Genomic DNA, 24,227 nt, shown 5'->3' with positions numbered 1-24,227 from the left:
ATTTAGTTTGAATCTTTTGCCATGATTAATTTGGTGGTTTTAAGATTGAGTTGCTCCCAAGGTTCAATTAAATAGATCTGACACTGTATGTTGTTTTCTAGATGCCCATTTTCCCTTAACTGTATCAATTCCGTATGTTTATTTAGTGCCTAAATAAATACGTATACAGAATTTAGAAGGTTAGGTTCTAACCTTCACTGACTATGCTTTAGCAAAGGTGTCTATAAAGTAAGAGAAGTTTACCATTTACTTCAAATACAAAATTGCATATTATTTCTTTGGGAGATGATCGCTAATAAAAAAAAGTTTAAAATCGTGGTTGTCCGTGTTTCATGCTGGGCAATGTAATCCGTTTGCTCACTTGACATTCAGCAAATACTTGAATATACTTCAGGTATTAACACTGTAGATAGAGGTGATGCTGTTCTCTATACCAGGATGTGCACTGCCTAATGAATTGTTATAATACAGTAAGAATCATGCTGTAATAGGAGGACTCCTGGAGTTCTGTGGTGCTTGCAGACTTACTTGAGGGGTGGTGTGGAAAGGGGCCGGTCCAAGAAGAATACTTTGATGTGACCTGTAAGGTATGGATTGAGCAGTAACAATTAATTAACAAGATGGTGAGGGCAAAGAAGGCTTTTGAACATTCAGGAATAGCCTGATTAAAGGAATGGAGAGAAGAGAGACCATGCCCCAGTGGAACAGCAAGATCTAGGAGATTGTAATGATGTCGTTTCACTGAAGCAACCCCAGAAACAGACTTTGCGCTGCTTGAAGATGTCCTCACTCAAATTGGAAAAAATAAAGAATATTGCATGTGCTTATGACTTTGCACAACCATTTAAGAACAGATGCCCTTGAACTCTGAATCTAGCGATGTTCCAGTGAAGCCCTGTAGTTGGTTCCCAAGATAAAATAATCTCTGCATTTCTAGCCTCACCTCAACATTTATCATTGCATGCACATTCATTTCAGCTGCTTCTTATGGTAGACTGAAAAGAGAATTTTACAGCTGACACTATGTAAGAATAGCAGGTATATTCTCAAGGCACATTAGTTTGGCTACTTCTTCAGCAGGTTCCAGCGGACAGTCTTCACTGCAAGCAGCTATTGATTGTTATTAACTCTACTTTGTTGGTATTATTAGAAAAGCACAGCACTAAGGCCTTCTCGTCAGGCAACTTAAAAATAAAATGTAGCAGTTACCATTACACCTTGTTTGAACATTTTGTAGAAGTGCAGAACAAGAAATTCAAAATTTCTTAAATGTCATGCAGTTTGTGTTTGGCTGAAGACCAGTGATAAAAGTGGGGCTGCTGGTTTTCAGATTACGGCCAGTCATTCTCTTTGATCACGCTGTGCTATAATTACTTTCAGAACACACTGACAGAGTGTGTGACAAAACATCATATGCTAGTGATTCCTAAATCCCTGTTAGCTTTTATCATGTTTATTCTGTTGTCAGTGTCAATCTCGTGACTCCTGACTTTTCCATCTATGTATTTTCCTCCACTTCCCAGCGCCTGCATGAAGTTTTGGTATTCATCTTGCAGTTCAGGCTTCCTCTTGTAGCGCTGGCAGCACTCTTTGGTACTTCCATCTTCTCACACTGCTGGGTTACTTGTCTCCCTCCCCAGGGCATGCTGCAGTGTGCTCGTGTATGGAGCAGACCATAAGACAAACATGGCCTCTCCACCTGGAGCGTCAATTTTGCTGAAAGATTTCTGTGGAGAACATCCTACTGAAGTAGGCTCTGTAGTAGAGTGACTTGCAAAATATTCACTATATTTTAGTTTGAAACTTCCAAGAAATTTGTTTGCTGTAGGCTCTGCAGGGCTCCTAGACTTCTTTAGGGTATGTTTGTTGAAAGCCTACTGTGTGCCATCTCCTGTAATCTTCAGATACTTTTTCTGGAATATTTGTTTTATGATAGTCATCATAGTCTAGTCCTCAGAACTAAAGTATGCTGACTTGTTTGATTTAGCTAATATGTGCCAAGGGTGATATGTCATTTAAGGGCTGAATTCCTTGTCTGTGTGGAAGAACTATATATGGAGAAAGAGGAGAGAAGTATGCTTTCCCAGCTGTAGTGGACAGAGTGTTTTTCAGGGCAGAATTTCACCGCTTATAAAAAGTAGTTTTGAGCAACATTTGGCAGCTGGTGAGTGTTGAATGTGTTTGCCAAATTATATAAATATCTGGTTTGGAACCATGAATGTCCAAGCAGTACTCTTGGGAAATTAAGGGTTTCCTTAGGGTAATAGGAAAACCAGGTGCGCTCCTTAGGCAGTTATTTTTAAGCCTGAGAAGCATTGTTTATAATTGACCTAGTGTGACTAAGTATCCTATGTACCTGAATATCCTATTCATATTTGTTTTATTTTAAGTTGACTTGTAAATCAATATTAAAAATTAACAAAAAGCAACTTCTTACGACTTGAAGAGTCCATAATCCTTATCAAGTCACATGCGGTAGCAGTTAACTTGAAACATGAAGCTAGAATTGTATTGCAGTCCCATAGAGATGTGCTAAGCAGCAGCCATTTGCGGCAGTACGCTTGTGACATTTCAAGGCTATTAGGAACTCCCAGATCCATAAATAACCACTGTAGCCTGTAAGAGCCACCAAATTCAATAGGTACCCAGGGATGAGTAGAAATGAAGAAAGCCTCATTGGCATGCAGGTGATAGAAAGTTCATCAAACTCACTGTCCGTGCGCCAGACTGGCAGAGTGGGAAGTTCCGATTCTTGTATTGCTTGAAGGATGACTCCATGCACGCCACGGATCTTTAGGTTTGTTTGTCAGCACATCAAATGTTAAGGGTGCACTGTAGTTCTTTGGTAGTGTTGCCATCACTTGTGATCCTGGAATCCCATTTATTTGCTGTCCTCATTTGCCGAAGTGCTGTTGCTGCTGATACAGATAATGGCTGACGTTATTGCGTGCCCGTCACGTGCCAGACACTGGAGGTGCTTTATGTACATGGTTTTATTCTCACGGCAGTTCTGTGATATAGGAACTCTTACATTCCACTTTAGAAATCAGGAGGCTTAGGCTAAATAGCAACTTGTTTAAGGTCACGTATATGTGTGCCCGGAAATGTCAGAGCTGAAACTGAAATTGATTCAGGTTCAACTCCAGATTCTCCGCTCTTAACTCCCATGCTCCAGCACGTTTAAAGATACCCACTCTGTGCCCTGTAGAATCTAGTACTGATGACATAGCTCTCAGAAAGAAATCTGAAACCTTGTTGAAGTACAGGCTGTGTTGGGGGGAGGGAGGGAAGTATAGTCCACGTATCAATGATTTTGATAATTTGTATATGCTTAGCAACAGTTCTGTGGTGAGATCGAAGATCATCACTGTCACCTGGTCTTAACTATAAAAGTGATGTGGTAATGTGAATAAACTGTCTTTATCAGTTTACGCTGAAAAGGAGATTAGTGGAGCCATCAGAAATGTAAGTCTATTTTGTAAAAGGTCCTAATTAAAATATTCTTAACTGGAGTCTCTTATGCAGAGATAGTAGGACATCATATTTTCTAGGTACTATTAAGATGCTTATCTCTGTTCAGAAAGTGCTGATTATCCGGCTTCTACCCGGAAAGGGTGTAGGTAGGAATGCTATTTTGGAGGGCCCTGTAGTAATTCGGGAAATAATGCATTAAAGCAGTGACAGTGGGACAGAGGGAGGGGGTATTAGTAGAGACTTAGATGGTGGAGTTGACAGGGCTTGGTGACTGATGTGGGGTCGATAGCGGAGGAGCAGTCTGGAGTGGCACTTGGGTTTCTAGCTGGGGCCAGACAGTAGGGCTTTTGGTATCCTTCACCTGGGATTGGAAGTAGGAGCAGGTAGGGTGAAGGAGGAAAGTAGGTTGCATTTTGAGGTATGCTTGCATTTTGTGGTATGTAGATAGAAATACATACTAGGCAGTTGTCTATATAGGTTTAGAGCTTAGAAGAGAAGTATCAGCTGGAAATAACTTTTTTGGCACTTTTTAACAGGTATTAGTTGAAACTGTGGGTGTGGACTCTGATCTAAGCCGTGGTGGTGTGGTGGTTGTGTGTGTGTATTTTGAGTGAGAGGGGGAGGGGATTAGTCACTAGACTACTTGCCAAACTGATTATTTTCATCTACACATTGTTTTTCAACCCATTCAATTAAAAAATTTTAGCGTTCTTACTTGAATGAACATGGAGAAATAAAACATGCCAGTCTTTTGTCTTTCCTTTTTATTACTGAAAATAAAAAGTGTACTGTATTACATAATCATAATTTTTATTATAGGTATTGAGTCTGTGCATAATTAGCTCCTTTACAGAGAACATTACACAGGAATGAACGTTTGGTTAATTTACCCCCCAACCCCTAATAGTTTATTATGAAAAATTTTATACACACAGAACAATTGAAACGGTGAAAATCTACATGCCCACCATCTAGATTCTACCATTAACATTTTACAATACTTTATCACTTATCCATCTAGCCATATATATATATATATATATATATATAAAACTTTTGAATTTCAAAAAAAGAGTCATCAGTGCACTACTTCCTAAGTATTTCAGTATGTATATCATTAACTAGGATTCCATAATACAACTTTTTTCCTTTTGTGGTAAAATATATACAGTGAAATGTACAGACCGTTGGGTGAGTTTTGACAGATGCATGCACCTGTGTAACCCAATCTTTTTCAAGGTACAGAACATCCTGAGGTGATGGCAGAGTTCCCTAAAGCCCCTTCGCATGTCATCCTCATTTTCACTGCCCGCCCCCCCCCCCCCCGCCCAAACAACCGCTGTTCTGATTTATTTCCACTGTAGATTAGTATTTCCTGATCCTGAACTTCATCTATTAGGAATCATAAAATACACCTTCTTGTATAAGGTTTCCCTCACAGTATGTTTTTGCTATTCATCTGTGTTATTGCATGTATCTGTTGTTTGTTTTTCTTGCTTTGTCATATACCATTGTGTAAATATACAATTTATCCATTCTATTTGTGGATACCTGGGCTGTTTCTAGTTTTTGGCAATATCTAGCATTGCAGTTGAAGGGTCAGAGGGTAAGTTCTATTTGAAAAAAGTACCAAATCATCTTTGAAAGTTGTTTAACAATTTTATATTTCCGTTAGCAGTGTATGGGAGTTACAGTTGCACCACATTCTAACTCTTCTGGTGGATGGGTAGTGACATTTCATTGTGATTTTAATTTGTATTTCTCTGATGGTTAATGATGTTTAGCACTTTTACATGGATTTACTGACCGTTTGTATATCACATTTTGTGACACTTGTTCACATTGTTTGCCCAATATTTTATTGGTTGTCTTTTAATTGTTTAGTTGAGTTTTAAAAATGCATCCTGGATACCTTTCAGATTTATGTTTTGCAAGTATTTTTTTCTCATCTGTGCCTTGCCTATATGGAAATTCCCTCTCGGCCTTAATTCCCTCCTTCCCTACTTTCCTTCCTTTCTATAGCAGCTTTATTAAGATATAATTCATATACCATACATGTGCATTTTTTAAAGGTCATTTTTAATGAGAGAAAATTTTAACCTTCCTACTTTTTTCTTCTATGATTATTGGTGAAACCTTTGCCTACCCTCAACTCATGAAGATATTCTCCTATGTATTCTTCTAAAAGTTTTGAGTCTAGCTTTTATGTTTAAGTCTGTGATAATCTTGAATTAATTTTTTTGTATGGTGTGAGGCCTGGGTTGAGATGTATATATTCAGTTGTTCCAGTACTACTTACTGAAAAGACTATCTTTTCTCCACTAATATGCCTTTGTATCTTTGTAAAAAAAAAAAAAATCAGTCCATATTTCTGGACTCTATTTTGTTTCATTGATATATTTGTCTATCTTGAAGCCAATACCATACTCTCATGTTTGCTATAGCTTTGTGTCTTGAAATCAGATTGTGTTAGCCTTCTAACATTATTCTTCTTTTTCAAAGTTGTTTTGGATATTCTGTGTTCTTTGCATTTCCATATGAATTTTAGACTCAGTTAATTTCTACAAAAATGCTTCCTGGGATTTTCATTGGAATTGCATTTAATTCATAGATTAATTTGAGGGAGCCTTTATATCATAACAATATTGAGTCTTCCAATATATGAACGTGGTATATCTCTTTATTTAGGTTGTTTTTAATTTCTCTGACCAAAGTTTTATAATGTTCAGTGTAGAGATTTTGCACATCCGATATTAAATTTATTCCTAAGTCAAATACTTGAATCCTGCAACCTTGCTAAATTCACTTATTAGTTACAGTAGCTGCTTTGTGGATTTGCTAGGATTTTTTTCTTTTTTAATTAATTAATTTTTAGCTACCTTGGGTTTTTGTTGATGAGCGTGGGCTTTTCTCTAGTTGCAGCGAGCGGGAGCTACTCTTTGTTGCGGTGTGCAGGCTTCTCATTGGGTGGCTTCTCTTGTTGCGGAGCACATGCTCTAGGCATGCAGGCTTCAGTAGTTGTGGCACTCGGGCTCAGTAGTTGTGGCTCGCGGGCTTAGTTGCTCCGCGGCATGTGGGATCTTCCCTGAGCAGGGCTCGAACCCATGTCTCCTGCGTTGGCAGGCGCATTCTTAACCACTGTGCCACCAGGGAAGCCTGCTAGGATTTTTTATATAAATATTTTTAATCTGCAATTAGAGGGCATTACTTTTTCTGATCTTTTATTTATTTATTTGCCTTGGTGCAAAGGCTGGGAGTGCCACTATAGTGTTGAATAGAAATGGTGAGAAGGGCATTCTTGCCTTGTTCCTGATCTCGGGGAAGGAGTTCAGTATTTTACAATTAAGTATAATGTTAGTTGTAGCTATTTCTGTAGATGCTCTTTATCACATTAAGGAAATTCCCTTCTGTTCCCAGTTTGCTGAGAGCTCTTGTTATGACAGATAATCCATTTTATCCAGTGCTTTTTCTGCATCTTTTGCAATGCACAGCTTTTCTCCTTTATTCTGTTAATGTAGTGAATTACTTTGGCTTTCAAATGTTAAATCAACCTTGCATTCCTGGGATAAACAATATTTAATTATTCTTTAAATATATTGCTAATTTTGATTTGATAATATTTTGTTAATTTTCACATCTGTATTATGGAAGGACAGTGTCATTTTATTTGTAATGTCTGTCAGGTTTTGGTATTAGGGTCATGCTGACATCATCAAACTGGAAATGATTTCTATTTTCTGAGAGTCTGTAAAATTGATGCTGTGTTTTCCTTAGATATTTGATACACTTCACTAGAGCAACCATGTGTGTGGAGTTTTATTTGTGGGAAGCTCTATAATTTCTTTAATAGATAAAGTAATTTAGATTTTTTTCTCATGTCAGTTTGCTTTTCAGGAATTTTTCCAGTTTCGTCTGATTTGTCGGATGTGGTGGCATAATGCTGTTCATCAAATTCCCTTAGTATTATTTTTAACATTTGTAGAATCTGTAGTGATAAGGCCTCTTTCATTCCTGATAATAGGTAATTTGTGTTCTCTCCTTTTCTCGATCAGTTTAGCTAGAAATTTTAATTTTTCTTACTGTTTTCTGTTTCACTGTTTTCTTTATTACCTTTGGGTTTTCTTTGTTCTTTTCTAACTTCTCAATTGAGGGAAGCTTAGATACTTGCTTTTAGACCTTTCTTTTCTAATATAAGCATTTACAACTCTAAATTAACCACTAAGCACTGCTTTAGCTGCATCTCATGATTTTTGTCATCTTTTCATAATGATTTAATTTGAAATATTCTCTGATTTTCCTGTGTTTTCTTCTCTGACCCATGAATCACTTAGAAGTGTGTTTTACCATCCCTCTCCCCCCTATTTTTTTTTTAGGTATCCTAGTATGGTTAACTTCAAATTTAATTCCATTGTGGTCAGAGGATATCCTTTGCATGCTTTCAGTTATTTTAAATTTATTGAGAATTTTTTGATGGTCTAGTATATCATCTGTGTTGGTGATCATACTGTGTGTACTTGAAAAGAATGTATATTCTGCAGTTGTTGGGTGTAATGCTTTTTAAATGTCAGTTAAGTCATAGTAGTTAATAGTTTTCAGATTTTCTGTGTGTTCAGTATTTTTAAAATAAATTTATTTATTTTTGGCTGCGTTGGGTCTTTGTTGCTGCATGCGGGCTTTCTCTAGTTGTAGTGAGTAGGGGCTACTGTTCGTTGTGGTGCACGGGCTTCTCATTGTGGTGGCTTCTCTTGTTGCGGAGCACAGGCTCTAGGTGCGCGGGCTTCAGTAGTTGTGGCGAGCGGGCTCTAGAGTGCAGGCTCAGTAGTTGTGGCGCACGGGCTTAGTTGCTCCGGGGCATGTGGGATCTTCCCAGACCACGGCTTGAACCCGTTTCCCCTGCATTGGCAGGCGGATTCTTAGCCACTGTGCCACCAGGGAAGCCCAAGTGTTCAGTATTTTTTAATGTACTTTATAAATTATTGTCTAGTTTTATCAGTTAACTGAGAGGTGGTGTTAAAATTTGCAACTAATGTTGTGGAAGCGTTGTTCTCTCTTTAATTCTGTCAGTTTTTTTCCCCAGTTTTATTGAGATAACTTGACATATAAGATTGTCTAAGGGGCTTCCCTGGTGGCACAGTGGTTAAGAATCCATCTGCCGGTGCAGGGGACACGAGTTCGAGCCCTGGTCCGGGAAGATCCCACATGCCGCGGAGCAACTAAGCCCATGAACCACAACTACTGAAGCCTGCGCGCCTAGAGCCCATGCTCCACAACAAAAGCCGCGACAATGAGAAGCCCGCGCACTGCAACGAAGAGTAGCCCCCGCTCACTGCAACTAGAGAAAACCTGCGCACAACAACGAAGACCCAACACAGCCCCCCCACCCAATTAATAATAAATAAATAAATAAATTTTAAAAAAAGATTGTGGAAGTGTAAGGTGTTGATTTGATGCAGTGATATATTGCAAAATAGTTTTTGCTTCATGTGTTTTGAAACTAATTAGATACCTGCACATTTATGATTGTTGTATCTTTCTGGTGAGTCGAACCTTTTATAGTTTTTACAACCTGATGAAAATAATGTGAGGCAGAAAACTTCAGGAAACAGGTGAAATCTCTAATCAGTTGCTTCAATTCTTGTTAATGGGGGGATTTGCTAGGTTAGGGAAGGTACATGTTGCCAAGTGAAGTGTTTACCCGTATTTTTCTGTCTGTCACTGACCATTTCTAAATATACTTACTTTTGTGAGCTATCATGCTGTTAATGAGGGTTTAGGTTTGCTGGTGCACTGGGAGTTAATCTTTGAAAACTTCAGATCAATTTAAAAAAAAGATAAGTGTGTAGATACAAGATATGAGCCTGTTGACTGTGTGCTAAGTGCTATGTGGCATGTGAAATAGAGATTGTCTTGGCTTTTAAGTTTACATAAAGCACTGTATTGTATATTTGAGGGTTGCTGAGAGAGGTCTTAAAAGTTCTCATCACAAGAAAAAACTTGTAAGTGTGTGGTGATGGACTTACTGTGGTGTTCATCTTGCTATATACACACACACACACACACACACAAATATCAAATCATTATGTTGTATACCTGGAACTAACATACTGGGGGAAGAAAGAAATTTAAGATCTTGGGGGACAGGCAAGAGGATGTGTGGAGGTGCTGTATTGGTTATTTATGGCAACACAATAAAATTACAGCAATATTTAGTGGCTTAAAACAACGCGCGTTTATTATCACACAGTTTCTGTAGATTAGGAATTTGAGTACAGCTTAACTGGGTCCTTTGGCTCAGGGTTTCTCGACAATTGCTGTCAAGATGTTGGCCAAAGTCATCACGGGGGTGGGTGGGGTGGAGGGAGGATCTTCTAAGCTCATTTACATAGTTATTGATTGAATTTAGTTGCAGGCAGTTGGACCGAGGGCCTCAGTTCCTCCCCACAGTTGGCCTGTCACGCCTGCCTTTCCCACAGGATGGAAGCCACAGTCTTTTTGTAAATGAACCCTGGAACTGACATTCCATAACTTTTGCCATAGAATAGAAGCAAGTTGATGGGTGTAGCCCACATACAGGGGAAAGAGATTACACAAGGGCATGAATACCAGGTGGTGGAGATCATTGGGAACCATCTTTTTTGTTGTGGTTGGGAGGAAGGAAGAAGATGCAAATTATTTCTTATAATTATGCTTGTAATAGGAGCCAGAAACAGCAGGGAGAAATTATAAACCAAAGTTTATAACTAGGAAGCTAATGGTTGTCAGTGCAGCCCAAAGAGTTGTCTTATAAAAAGAAATAAGAGTAGCAAAGCATCTCAAATAACAAGACATAACAAAACTTTAAATATTCGTTGTAACACGTTGGATTAATTCTAGACAATGTTACTGTTTGTGTTTTCTTTATTAACATAAAAATTTTGACTTGTATTAAGACATAACCTTCAACCAAATGCAAGTGGGATTAATAAATACAGTCTTATTGCTTGACAGACAAAAATACTTTTTTACATTTTCATATTTTCTTAATATTTAAAGCTATTATATATTTTTTAAATTGTGGTAAAATATATAATACAAAGTTTATGTATTTTCACCATGTGTAATCACAGTTCAGTGGCCTTAAGTACATTCACATTGTTGTGTAACTATCACCACCAACCATCTCTAGAACTTTTTAATCTCCCCAAACTGAAACTGTACCCGTTAAATAGTCACTCGCCCTCCTTCCCTCCCCACAGCCCGTGAAAACAACCATTCTACCTTCTGTCTCTATTAGTTTGACTACTGTATGTCCTTTGTATAAGTGGAATCATACAGTATTTGTCCTTTGGTGTCTGGCTTATTTTAACTTAGCATTATGTCTTCATCGTGTTATAGCACTTGTCAGGATTTTTTCCTTTCTAAGTCTGAATAATATTTTATTGTATGTATATACCACATTTTATTTATCCCTTAACCTGTTGATGGACATTGGTGTTTACCTTTTGGCTGAATAGTACTGCTGTGAATATTGGTGTACAAATATCTGTTCAAGTCTCTGCTTTGGGGGCTGTCTCAGAAGCTGCTTAGCACAGGTGGGCATGGAAAGGAATTAGCTTTAAGTTTAATTCTGATGAAAAAGAGATCTATAGCAGACAAGAGAGGTTTCTACTAGTTAAAAAATACAAGTGATAGATACCTAAGTAAGTTGTTTCATTAAACTTTACCAAGTTACAAATGGTGTTAACAGGTCTTTTTGTGAAAGACTGAGCTTTTCATAAAGTTTTCATAAAAAGTTTCACCAAAAAAACCAAAAACAAAACCGTTTCATAAAAGTTTCATTTTGGGGACTTCCCTGGTGGTGCAGTGCTTAAGAATCTGCCTGCCAATGCAGGGGACACGGGTTCGAGCCCTGGTCTGGGAAGATCCCACATGCCGAGGAGCAACTAAGCCTGTGAGCCACAACTACTGAGCCTGAGCTCTAGAGCCCTCGAGCCACAACTGCTGAGCCCGAGTGCCACAACTACTGAAGCCCGCGTGCCTAGAGCCCGTTCTCCGCAGCAAGAGAAGCCACAACAATGAGAAGCTGCACACTGCAACGAAGAGTAGCCCCCGCTCGCCACAACTAGAGAAAGCCGGCGTGCAGCAACGAAGACCCAACACAGCCAAAAATAAATAAATAAATTTATTTTTTTTAAGAAAAAGTTTCATTTTGTTTTAATGACTGGTTTAAAGAATAATTAACTCTATGCACTTACTGTAATTTAAGATGATGATGTTTATGGTATTTTAGAAAATAAACTACCACACCAGATGTCACTAGGTCTGCTGACCATTCACATTTTCTACAATAATTTTGGATTCAGATTATAATTCAGGTGTGCCCAATTTTAGGAAAGTCAGCGACAGTAAATTAGCCACTTACCTAAGGTGAGATTTCTGGCAACTTTAACCGTCTAGAACTCAGCCATGAAATGGAGCTTTCTTATACTGTACTTCTTTTTTTTTTTTTTAATTATCACTTCATCCTGCACCACGTCTTTGATTCAGCAGAAATTTAGTGAGCTCCTGAGTAGGGGCTAAACACCAGCTACTGTTAAATATATCAGTAAAACACAGTCTCTCCCCTCCCAATCTAGTTGGGAAGACATTAGTAAATGGTTATAGTGTTACCCCTAGTTCAGTCTGTATTCATATTCAGTCCTCTTCTTTGTTTTCATTTATCTGAAAGGATCTTTTTTCTGTAGTTTTAGGTTGAAATTTTATCTTAATTTTCTAGTCAGTACTATACTAACTTGGATGAAAATAACTAAAGTTTCTTGTATTATTTCATTTTACCTATTCTTTTTGAAAAATGAGAGTGGTATTCCTCATATTAGCTGGTGTATTTTAGAGTTCATGTACTCTAATGCTAAATTGTTACATTGTATAGTAACAAAATCAGGGTAGTTAAAGATAATGGAATGGTGGGTGCTGTTCTACCATATGACTTGTCTTAAAAATCATGTTATATTTATATATTCTTCATTTGTGTGCATGCGTGTGTGTGTGTCTAGTTTGATGTCTAAAAGGCTTCCCACAGATTTTGCCTTCATGTAATTCTTTGAAGAATGTTGAGGTTCAATTGGAAGGAAACTTTCCCTGAAGTATTAATTTTATGCATATGTTTTGTACTATCTTTAAAAAAAGTCTGTGATAGTCTAGATATGTTTTCGTAGTAGTATAAGGTATAATTTTCTCTAGTGAAGTCTTCAAAAGAATCCTGGTTTATTTCTACAAGACCATCAATTTCAGCAAATATACAAATTCCCTTCCTTTAGCTTCAACAAATATAACATGAAGTATAATGCAGAAATGATAGAAAACTTCTGAGGAGTTAATTTGATTGAACTAATATAATTGGTAGGTAGGCAGACTCTAACTCTCTTATTCAAGTAGAGTGATCGAAAGTCCAGACTCTGAAGCAGACTGCTGCTTTGAATCCCATTTCTGTCACTTCCTACAGTATGTTGTTTGGTCAAATTAATTCACTTCTCTGTCTCAATTTCCTATCTGTAGAATGGGAATATTAACAAGTATCTACCACATAAAGTTGTTGAATAAATAAATGAATTAATAAAGGCAAAGTACATAGAACAGTGTGTGTATCTTCTTAAGTATTCATATTAGTATTTGTTTTTATTATTAGTATCATTATTATCATCACAACCCTGACTCAGTAATTAATTATATATGTCACATACTGTCTCTGGGTTTTAGGTCTTTATTAATGTAAGGAGATTTCTTTACGACTGCAACTGGAGATATGTCAGTCTATACTAAATACTATAGATAGTCAAAAATTAATAGATTTTCCCTCATTGATTTTGTTATGATTTTTGTGCTTGCAGTTAAGCAATACTTTGAAACATAGGCTCTGAAAATATTTATCTATGGATAGTTGTAGAGTACGGTCTCCTGAGACAGTTGGTTTTAATTTTTTTAAAATAGTGTTTTGCTTTTTTTTTTGTTAACTAGTCTTCTGTATCACAGGAAAGGCAGGAGGGCTTGATTTACCTGGGCTTCTTCTCGGCAGCAGGCCAGGTTTCCTTCAGTACGTGCCCAGCCAGTTGCATGCAGAGACAGGTTTCCATCCAAGATTTTCTGTCTTAGTAGTTTCTTAATTCTCTTTTTACTTCCTGCCCAATATGATTTCATTTTCTTTTCTCTCTACAAACCCTTATAAATTCCATCCTCGTTTTCTCCTCTCTCTTGTGGTTCTAAGAATATCAAAATAGTCGCATTTTCATTTTCTGTATTATTCCTCTCTCTCCAGGTATATTGTTGGCAGAGGCAGGTTCTTTTTGTTGGCCAAGTCACATTAATAGGATTTTTCATGTTCTATACTTATTCAAATAAGAGGTATTCATAGTTAAAGTCAAATAGTACCATAAAGATTTTTTTAAAAGCTTACTCTTATTCCTAAACATGCGTAACTGCATGTAGGAAGTGCCTCCTTTCAGGTACTTTTTCTACATAGTATTTTACCTAATGATTTCTCCTTTTTTTTAAGAGACTTTTTCATCCTATGGGGTAACCCAACAGATTTGCTGAAATGTTTTCTAAAACATGCTATCTTGCTTTAGATACATTGGTCATGTTCTGTGGTGACTGTGGATCTGTTATACGTTAGATTACAGTTGTACTTTGCACATGAATATAGATGTTATGGGATGAAGAGTTAAGTAGTGACATTGATCTTTTCACCTTTTAAAAAAACCTTTTAGAGGTAGACATAGAGAATGGACTTGGTGACATGGGGTGGGAGGGCGAAGCTGGGGCGAAGTGAGAGTAGCATCGACATACACACACTACCGAATGTAAAATAGTTGGCTGGTGGGAAGCAGCAGCATAGCACAGGGAGATCAGCTCCGTTCTTTGGGGCGACCTAGAGGGGTGGGATAGGGAGGGTGGGAGGGAGACGCAAGAGGGAGGGGGATATGAGGACATGTGTATGCATATGGCTGATTCACTTTGTTGTACAACAGAAACTAACACAGTATTGTGAAGCAATTATACTCCAATAAAGAGCTATTAAAAAAAACCCAACCTTTTAGTATTTCTTAGAGAGATGAATGGTATACAACTCTGTGGTCTTTAGTGGAAATTTTGCCTTTCTACGTTATTGGAGCTACTGCCTCACAGATGGTTTTCTTGCCTTGCAGAAAATAAGTTTGTTTGCTGCCTTATTTGTATCTGCTGTTTGTCAGTGGCATTCACAGAGTTTTCCCGTATCCTTCAATCAGGGAGCCAGGACAGCAGCACCTAGCTGTTCTAGCAAGCAGCACCCGCCCCCCGCCATTCTTAGCAAGTTTTTTGGTTTATGGATGGAATATGAAAGGAGAAAAGCTAGTTAGTATTTCACAAATGTAGCATATAGTAGAAGCTTTTGTATGTAATGTGATCTGTACGGGCGATGATGGTTGGTTAATTGATCTCAAGCTTGGTATCCTTAAAAATGACATGTACCTTAGAGCATTTTAGTCTATATTATGTTCATTCTGTGACTTTTATTTTTGATAAAGCTTTTAGTGTTAGTCTGGTGATGAGAAGTCTACATTATTTTTCTTTCCTGAAGCATGCCCATGTTTTACCTTCAGAGTTTCAGCTTTGGTTTCTTTAAAGTGGAGAGAGAACTTAAGATATATGCAGAGCATTCTCAGTATAGCAGTCTGCTAGACTTGTGTGATTCCCCCGTCTTTTATGTATATCTTACAATTTTTTAGTGACTCATCTTGATAGGAACTTAATTTTCGTAGAATTTCTATATATTCACGTTGTATCCCTTTATATAATATTTAAATTGCATAATTACAGTACAAGTACACTTGGACTGAATATATTTGGTCACAAACACAGCTGACTTCTTAATAAGTATACAGCCTAACTGGGAGCAGAAGAGTGCGGGGTGATTAGAATAGTTTACTAGCTCAGAGCTGAGTGTTTTGGGTGCTAATGGTATGTTTTATAGATGGAAAGGAGAAGGTCTGAGATTGTCCATTTGGGCATTGGAAGTCAGAAAAGGGAGCTTTCACTGGCATGTTTTGGGGCTCTTACTCAAAGCTTATGGATTTTTACTTTTGACAGTTAATATTGCTCACTACTTTCCAAGTTAGTCCTTCAGCAAATCTTAATTAGGAGAGATGAAAAGATACAATGCCGACCCTTCAGGGGTTTAATATGATGTTGTTGGAGACATGATATGCATAGTGTATTGTGAGAACCCAGAGAGTGAGTTCCTATTATATATTGAGGGAGAGAGGAAAAGCTTTCAAGAGGATGTGACACTTGTGTCTAAATTCTGCAGAACTGTCAGTATTAGGCGGGGAGGAGAGGTGCAGGTAGGTTAGGTACAGGGCATGTGCAAAGGTGTAGATACATGGACAAATATGGCATAATTGTCATTGCTGTAGTGAATACTGATGTGCCCCCAGTGGTGGGATGTGCCACCAGCAGCAGGATGGTAGAATGGTGTCTTGTACACATTTCATGCTACAAGTATTTGAAAGAAAGTATGAACGTTGAGAAAGACAGAGGCCAAATCACAGTAGACCCCTTGTGCCATGCTATGAAGCCAAAGTTTATCCTGAAATGAGTCTTTAGAGTGTCTTAAGCAGAACAGTGATGTGATGAGATTTGCTTTAGAAAAATTTCCCTCTGGAAGCACTGGGAAGGAGGAGTAAAATTGCAGTCAGGGATACCAGTTAGGAGACTTGAAATAAACCAGATGAGAAACCAGGGACGGCCCAAATTAAAGCTTTTGAGCATTGTGAGCAAAGGGAACTAATGAATTTAGAAGTTTTTAGGAAGTAGAATTGACGGGCCTCGGTGACCGAGTGCCTGGCAGGGTGAAGGGCAGGGAGGATGCTGGTGTGACCCCTAGGTTTGCAGGATGGCTGGAGTCTAGAGTGGTGAACTGAGAGAAAAAGCCTTCTATTTGTGACTCCTCTAGTGCTTAACACAATACAGGGCATGCTATTTATTGCTTACTTTCCTATTTGAAGAAAATACATGTTTATTAGTCCCGATTTGAGTGCATAATCTTTTATAACTCTAGGAGGCCATGGAATGCAGGTGTGAATAATTGTGGAATTGAATTGAAATCAAATTATGTTTAAGCCTCTTTAATGCTTGAAATGTTATAAAATTGCAAGCTTGAGCAAAAAAAATTGACATCAGAGAATAAGGTGGAAATACTGTCTTTAAAATTACCAACTTTTTTTAAAAAATTAATTTTATTTATTTATTTTTGGCTGCCTTGGGTCTTCGTTGCTGCGTGCGGGCTTTCTCTAGTTTCGGCCAGCGGAGGCTACTCTTCGTAGCGGTGCGCGGGCTTCTTGTTGTGGTGGCTTCTTTTGTTGCTGAGCACGGGCTCTAGGTGCGCAGGCTTCAGTAGTTGTGGTTCACGGACTCTAGAGCGCAGGCTCAATAGTTGTGGCGCACGGGCTTGGTTGCTCCGCGGCATGTGGGATCTTCCTGGACCAGGGCTCGAATTCGTGTCCCCTTGCATTGGCAGGCGGATTCTTAACCACCGCGCCACCAGGGAAGCCCTAAAATTCCCAACTTCTTTGTGTAATTTCTTTCTTAATATTTTATCTTCTGAATAACTGACATCTTGATTCACAGAGTGACTCAGTATCATAACAGACAAGATGCTAATTCTCTTTCTTAGAGTAAACTCTCTAAGTTGTTGGTAGTATAGCAGAGGTTATTGTATAGACCTTGATAACTTACTGCAGACTAGGCTCTGTCATTCGAAGATAAATGACATTCTCCTTTTCAAAGATGATGAATACATTTTTATATGTATGTAAAAATAAATTAATTGGGACCATGACTTCCAGTAGTGACATCCTTTATAGCATGTCGCATACTACTTTGGGAGTATCAGTAAAATGCTGGGTGACATAATTTTTCTCTTGCCTTTGGTGCTTAAAGCCCTCTAGTGGCTTCCCAATGCACTTGGAGTAAAATCCTAACTCCTTCCTGTGGCTCAGATATTACCTCCGCAGAGAGTCCTCCTGGTGGAAAAATTAATGAATGCTATGGGAGGAGGGAGCAATTAATTCTGGCTTTGGGGACTCCCCAAAGACTTAACAGAAGGAATGGTATTTGATCCAGATCTTGATGATCCAATTCTTGAGTAGGATTTTGTTAAATGAAATTATGTACTGAACGAGAATGTAAACAATGCCTACTCTGTGCCTAGGCACTGCATATTCATGCTTTCTTTGACAAGTAATGGTTACTTTGAAAGGAAGTTGCTATTTTCAAAGACTTGGCTTTATTGCAATCTCAGTTAACAGCATAGACAAGAATAGCCAAGGGATCCTTACTCTGCTTAAATACCAGGAACCATTTCATTCACAGGTAACCTATAAAAATAAAATTGGGCCAGCATTTTCTACCATCATATATACCTGTTCAGGAAATTTGACTATATTTAGAAATGAATTTTTACAAAGCCACAAAATTGGATTGTAGTGTCATGGTTTTTATTTTTTTTTAAAAAAATCAGCTGTCTTTAGCCTTCTAATGCCATATTTCATTTTTTAAAAAAACAAAATTAACATCAGGAAAATGAGGTATAATCAATTACATATACCATTTGCATTTGGTCATAAAATGAAATTTTTGTTTATAACTAATTTACTGCCTGATCTTCACAAAAGTACAGCTCAGTAATTTACTAATTTAATCTTTTATGTACTTCCTTTACTGACTCAGAATGTTGAAGGCTTACTAGGTATTCATTTTGAGCCTTGTTATAATTCAGGTAGAATGATAATATAAAGATTATAAAATTTTTGTCTTTTTTGCTGTGCTTGTTTAGATCTTTATTTTCTTTAATTTTTTCCCCTTTTTGACTCTTCAATAGCTGTGGTTCTTCAATCTTGCCTTCCTTCCATGTTACTTTTCCCTGAAAAACTGCACATATGTGAATTTCTGAAATTTCGTCATTTCAGAAATTCTCTCATTGACTTTCTCATCTAAAAATCCTCCTAGATAAAGTTGGAAATTCTTACCAGAAGAACCTCTAGCTGACCTGTCACTGCTCTGGTGCTTGTATAGACACCAACGTACAGGCAGTTCTGTTGTGACTCAGGCCAGTCATAAAGTCATACATATAAAGCAGGCGGGCTTATAAGTACTTCACTGGGCCAGGGAGAAATGGAAGAAAAAAAAAAGTGGGCAATGTAGAGAATTGTATGGAAAGCTAATTATTATATTTATAGTATATTACATTGTATTTATTTTGAGTTTTTAAGTTCCAAAATATCTTCATTTTAGTAAGTTATGGTGGTCCCCTACCTTACCCTGAAATCTCCTACCTGGCAAGTAGGCCAAAATACTGTCAACCCTGTTCTGTACTGATTTCATCCAGTCGGTCTTTGAAGTTTATGGGTTTGTGAAATCCAAAACTGGGTACCACTAGCTTATTTTGTGCATACCTGTAATTTGGAGTTGGTATATTGAGTGGGAGTTTTCTTCTCAAATCAACAGTCTGTTCTCTTTTTTTTATTTTTTTGCTGTACGTGGGCCTCTCACTGTTGTGGCCTCTCCCGTTGTGGAGCACAGGCTCCGGATGCGCAGGCTCAGCGGCCATGGCTCACGGGCCCAGCCGCTCCGCGGCATGTGGGATCTTCCCGGACCGGGGCACGAACCCGTGTCCCCTGCATCGGCAGGCGGACTCTCAACCACTGCGCCACCAGGGAAGCCCTGTTCTCTTATTTTTTTGATACAAACTGGGTGTCCAACAATTCAACTGAATTCAAACACTGACTTTCTGGAATTAGTACAAGATGCCATAGGTTGAGGGCTCAGTCCCACAAGACTGCTCCCACTTAGACCTGGCTGCTGTCAACTGAAAAAAAAAAAGTACAACCTGACAGTAGTGAGTTAAGTAGTGAGTAAGTTTTATCTGGGGCCAAATGGGAACTATAGCCTGGGAGACAGCTTCTCAGAAAGCTCTGGGGAGCTGTTCGAAAAGATAAGGGGGAGGTCAGTATCCATGTGATTTTGGCGAAGGAGGATCAATCAAGCACACATTTTGGCAGAAGGTTGCTGCTAGTCACGAGGAGCAGATGTCTCTGTTAATGATTTTAGTGCTTTTCTAGATGTGAGAAGATGCAAGAAATTGGGCTCATAAAGTCTTCTGAAAATATCTAACTGTCTGAAGGCCTGTTCTGCCAGTTTTCCCCAGAGCACAGAGCACCTCATTCCTGATCTCCGCCCCGAACTCCTTTCAGGGGGTGTTGAAGGTCAGCGACTCCAGTGGCTTAGTGAGAACCAGATGGGAAGTGACAGTTTTTAGTTGGCACTGCCAGTGGGGTACTTAGGTTACCCACACTTAGGCCCGGCTGACTACAAATTCAGGGGTTCCCAAGACTCCCCTTCAGGCTCAATAATTTGTTAAAATGATTCCCAGAACTCCGGAAGGTGTTTTACTTACCATTACTGGTTTATCATAAAGGATACAACTCAGAAACAGCCAGGTGGAAGAGATGTATAGGGCAAGGAATAGAGAGCTTCTAGGCCCTGTCTAGGCATGCCACCCAACCAGCACCTGGATGTGAGCTCGATTGGGTGTTTTTACGGAGATTTCATCATGTAGGAGTGATTGATTAAATCATTGGCCATTGTGAGTGAGACCAGTCTCCGGCCCTTCTCTCCTCCCCAGAGGTGGGGAAGGGGTGAGACTGAACATTTCTACCCTCTGATCTTGGCTTTGTATGGAAGCCTAGAGTAATCTCATTAGCATACCAAAGACACTCTTACTGCTCAGGAGATGCCAAGGGTTTTAGGAGCTCTGTTCCAGGAACCTGACAAAGACCAGATATATTTTGTTATACCATAGGATGTGTGTCTCTAGTTGAGGAGAGGTCCTCAGGTGTGTGGAAAGGAATGGAAAGACTTGGCTTGGTCGCTAAGAGCCCACTGGACAGCGCCATTCCTTCCTGGCTGGACCTTGATGTGGCTTCTCTGAGGGCCGGATGGCTGGTAGAACTACAGGGTTGTTTGGGTCTTAGCTTGTATCTTCACAGTTTGCTGCATAACCCGCGTGGCTCTGACTATACCTCCAGTGACACTTCAGCTCTTACCCACATCTTATGTTTTTCTTCCCTTTAACCTTGACTTCTCTTGGTGCTTCTTGGTTTTGTTTAGAGTTAGATTTGTATCCTTAACATCTCAGTTTGAAGATTTCTTTTCATCTTCATTAGAAAACTAATCAACCAGTTTTTGTATTTTTGGCCTTTCTTGGCTACCTTGATACGTTCATTTAGAGGTGTCTTTGTTTCTGTGGTTATAGGGAAATTGAAGTGACTATAGACATTTGCTTGCTGACTAAGTGGTTTATATATATCTTGAATAATTAAGCATTAGTCAGAGCTATTCAGTTAATTCGGTGCTTCAGTAATTTGGAATGTCTCCGGCATCCCACTGTAGAGCAATGAGGAAGAAAAAGGTGGAGGAGAAAGTTGGGACGTTTTATTTAACTCTCCTGGTTTTAGATTTCTGGTGTATCTTTTTTTTTTTTTTTTTTTTTGAGGCATGGAATAACCTGATTTACAAAATAGGGGTTCAACTATTGCTTTAACTTCTATGATCCCAGTGGAACTTCTTGAAGAGACATTATTTCTTGAACCTTGGGGAAACATCGTGTATGTCCAAAAACGTTGATTTTCGAACTGGAAAATACTGTTCTGTATTAATGTACAGATTTGTTTATTGAGTTATTTACAGTTAGTAAATTTGTTTCTTGGATTGTATGCTGTAAGAGGCACTTTGCCTTAGCTTGTTTCTTTCTATAGGGTTATGTAAATTTTGTCCCTTAACAAGTATTTTTGTTGTGAGCAGTTGAAGAGATTTCAACTGCTGTGCTGACAAAGGCTCTTTAATCAAGCTTTTAAAAATAATTCAAGCTTTAGTCATTGCCTCGTTTTTACTCCCAGAACTAATTTACTAAAAAAAATTCGGTGCAGCATAAAAATTTAGACAGTACCACTGGGTTTATTTCAGTGTTTGTGCTGCACAGGTATTGTTACAAGTTTTTGTAAGATTTAGCTAATGGAAAATTACAAGCATTTATAACCCCACTGTTCTGGGTGGGTTTATTGCCCGGTGCCGTGACTTCTTTAGGTGTCATCAAGTCACACAACAAGTCTAGTGAAGCACAGACATATACTGTTGAGAGATGGGCCAGAAGTGTGGGTAAGCAGGGAGGGCATGAAAGCGACTGTTTCCCAGGATGTTGGGGAAGGACCCACATGATTTACTGTTTAAAATCTTGAAGGCTAAAATTGGTGGAATGAGCAGTGCTTTCGTTAAAAGATGGGGTTGGATGAGCTACTTGGCATCTCCATTAACAGCTGCTTAGGCAAGCATCAAGATAAGTCTTCTATATGGAGATTGAGTCATTTTAATTCGGTTAATAGTCAGCATGGAGTTAATATACCTGTTCTGTAGTTCACTTTTGGTATTTCGTTTTTAAAAAATAACATATGGTATAAAATAAAGTAAAATTCCAATCAGTCTTTTTTGCCCAGTATTATTTTGGAATATATTTGAAAGATGAAACTATTGCTTAATATAGAATTAAGATCATCTCTACATTTTATTTATTCATGTATCTCAGTTTCACTTGGTAACAAATAATTGAGATGAAACTGAGATTTAAAGATTCTATCATGGAGTTGGTCTTCTTTTCTTCAATATTTATTTGTGAAGCTTAGAATTTAACATCTAGAAGAATCCTTAGAAATCATCTTATTTTACTTCTTCATTTTTAAGTGAAGAAATTTGAAACATAAGATGTTATCTTGCCTGAGTGGAGAGTCAGGGACTGACTGTCTCAGTCACCGGGCTGTCCATTGATTGCTAGTGACCACTCCATATCTCAAGGGGCAGAAGAGCCTAGCAGAATTTGTTATATAGACCTTGAAGCAAGCCTGATGATAAAAGTAATTTTGCCAGTAAAGAGAGGTAATCACAAACAGTTCACCAATATTATAAACATATGTATACAGTTAAATAATGATTAATTTATATTTGTAGTTATATTCAGTTTAATGAGTGTATTAGATCCTCAGATTTAGAAGAAAATGTTTCTTCTATCTAAGTGCTCTTTGTGGATCCTGATCTCTTTCTGGTCCCTCCTTACAGTTCATTTTTTGGTCTATCTTCCCCATCAGACTCTACCCATAAGAGCAGGAAGCCGCTGTCTTGTTCATTGTTTCTGTTTCTAGCACCCAGTAAAGCACTAATTGTTGACCAATTGCTCGGTTAGCTAACTCTGGTTTATATGGCTATGTGGGAAGCTTAGCATATTTTAAGTCTCTTAAAAGTTTGCTTTTCTTCCCCCCTCCACCCCAGTGAACAGAGTATCTGTCAGGCAAGAGCTGCTGTGATGGTTTACGATGATGCCAATAAAAAGTGGGTGCCAGCTGGTGGTTCAACCGGGTTCAGCAGAGTTCATATATATCATCATACAGGCAACAACACATTCAGAGTGGTGGGCAGGAAGATTCAGGACCATCAGGTAAGGGTCTATTAAATTCTTAACGTTATCTAGTATTACACAAGGACTTGATACATTCAGTACTTTAAAATTATAGACAAAAAGAGTTTCTATGGGACAAAGGATATATAGGTTTGCCTTCCCACTCTCTCCACCTTTTATAAAGCCTGAATTTAGATGAGGATTTAGAACTAATTGTTCAAGAATATAAATCTGAGTTTTTCAGTTATGAATATTCTTTAGATGCTTTGGCCTTCAAACTAGCTGGGTTTTGGAATCCAAAGTAAATTTAAGACAAACTAAAATGAGAAATACACTTAAGTAACAGAGTGTGTTTAAGGAATTCATTTCCCACCAAAGGTATGGGGTTTGGGATTATAGGAAAGAGTTCAAAATGTAAATAGTTTCATAAAATATTGTTAAATTCATATACGATAGAAAAATTGTAGGTATTAAGGTTGCCGGAATAGTTAGGCTTTTGTAATTCATGTCTGCCATGACAACTAAGCTTTTACTGATTCCCTGCTCTGGATTTCTTAGAAAGGTGACTGGATTATCTGATTACTCGGAGTTCTTGAGCCTTAACAGATCAGGAGCAGTAGATAGAGGAAAATACAAATAGGGTCTTGCTAGTATTAAGTACATGCTAATAGCAGTGAGGACTTTTATGAAGAACAGATTTACAAAATACTTTTTTTTGGCTCTGGTAAGATGGTAAAATCAACCAATGTTAAACATATGCAGGGAAAATGTAACACATTTCCAGCTGAGTTCTTAAAAGGTAGGTCCCTGCATTTCCACTAGGAGACAGGGTGGTGTAGTGCGGGGTGGCCAGATGCTGCAGCAGCCCTGTGCTTTGGGATGGAGATTATGAACTGGTAGTATCCAGGGACTTAGATTTTGTGGCCTGTGAGAGGCTGGGCTTTGAAACCAGTATCTCTGCATAAAGCTGAGCCTCTTCAAGGGGCTGCACACCATAAAAAGAGGACTTAGAAAAATCCTCCGAATCAGCACAGGTAGGCAAAGGAGTTTGTTTCTGTCTGAGCTGGTTTAGGAGCTCCTCTGAAAAATGGGAACCTCCAACTTCACTTACACAGCTCCAGTCAAGATATTAACCAATACTGGTTGCAGGCCAGTGAAACTCCTAGGGCATCTGGCAAAAACAAATGCATTGCTCCCCTGGAGAGGAACTTCTAAAGACCTGAATCAGTTTGCCGAA

The 24,227-nt window shown here is 38.4% G+C and overlaps 1 protein-coding gene across 16 annotated transcripts in view; it reads left to right on the top strand.

The window, feature by feature from the left end:
* ENAH (ENAH actin regulator) overlaps positions 1-24,227 on the top strand; it is a 156,845-nt gene that overhangs the window by 56,762 nt on the left and 75,856 nt on the right. For 15 of the 16 annotated variants that reach the window (XM_060127742.1, XM_060127759.1, XM_060127741.1 and 12 more), the window contains exon 2: positions 22,864-23,029. The exons of the other annotated variant lie outside the window; for it this stretch is intronic. In XM_060127742.1, the coding sequence (XP_059983725.1) occupies positions 22,864-23,029 (166 nt within the window). The remainder of the gene's footprint in view (positions 1-22,863; positions 23,030-24,227) is intronic. 16 annotated transcript variants of the gene reach the window in all.

Source organism: Lagenorhynchus albirostris, chromosome 2 (genome assembly GCF_949774975.1).
Source record: "Lagenorhynchus albirostris chromosome 2, mLagAlb1.1, whole genome shotgun sequence".
In the NCBI taxonomy this organism is placed as follows: domain Eukaryota; kingdom Metazoa; phylum Chordata; class Mammalia; order Artiodactyla; family Delphinidae; genus Lagenorhynchus; species Lagenorhynchus albirostris.
This window is presented reverse-complemented; position numbering and strand designations above follow the sequence as displayed.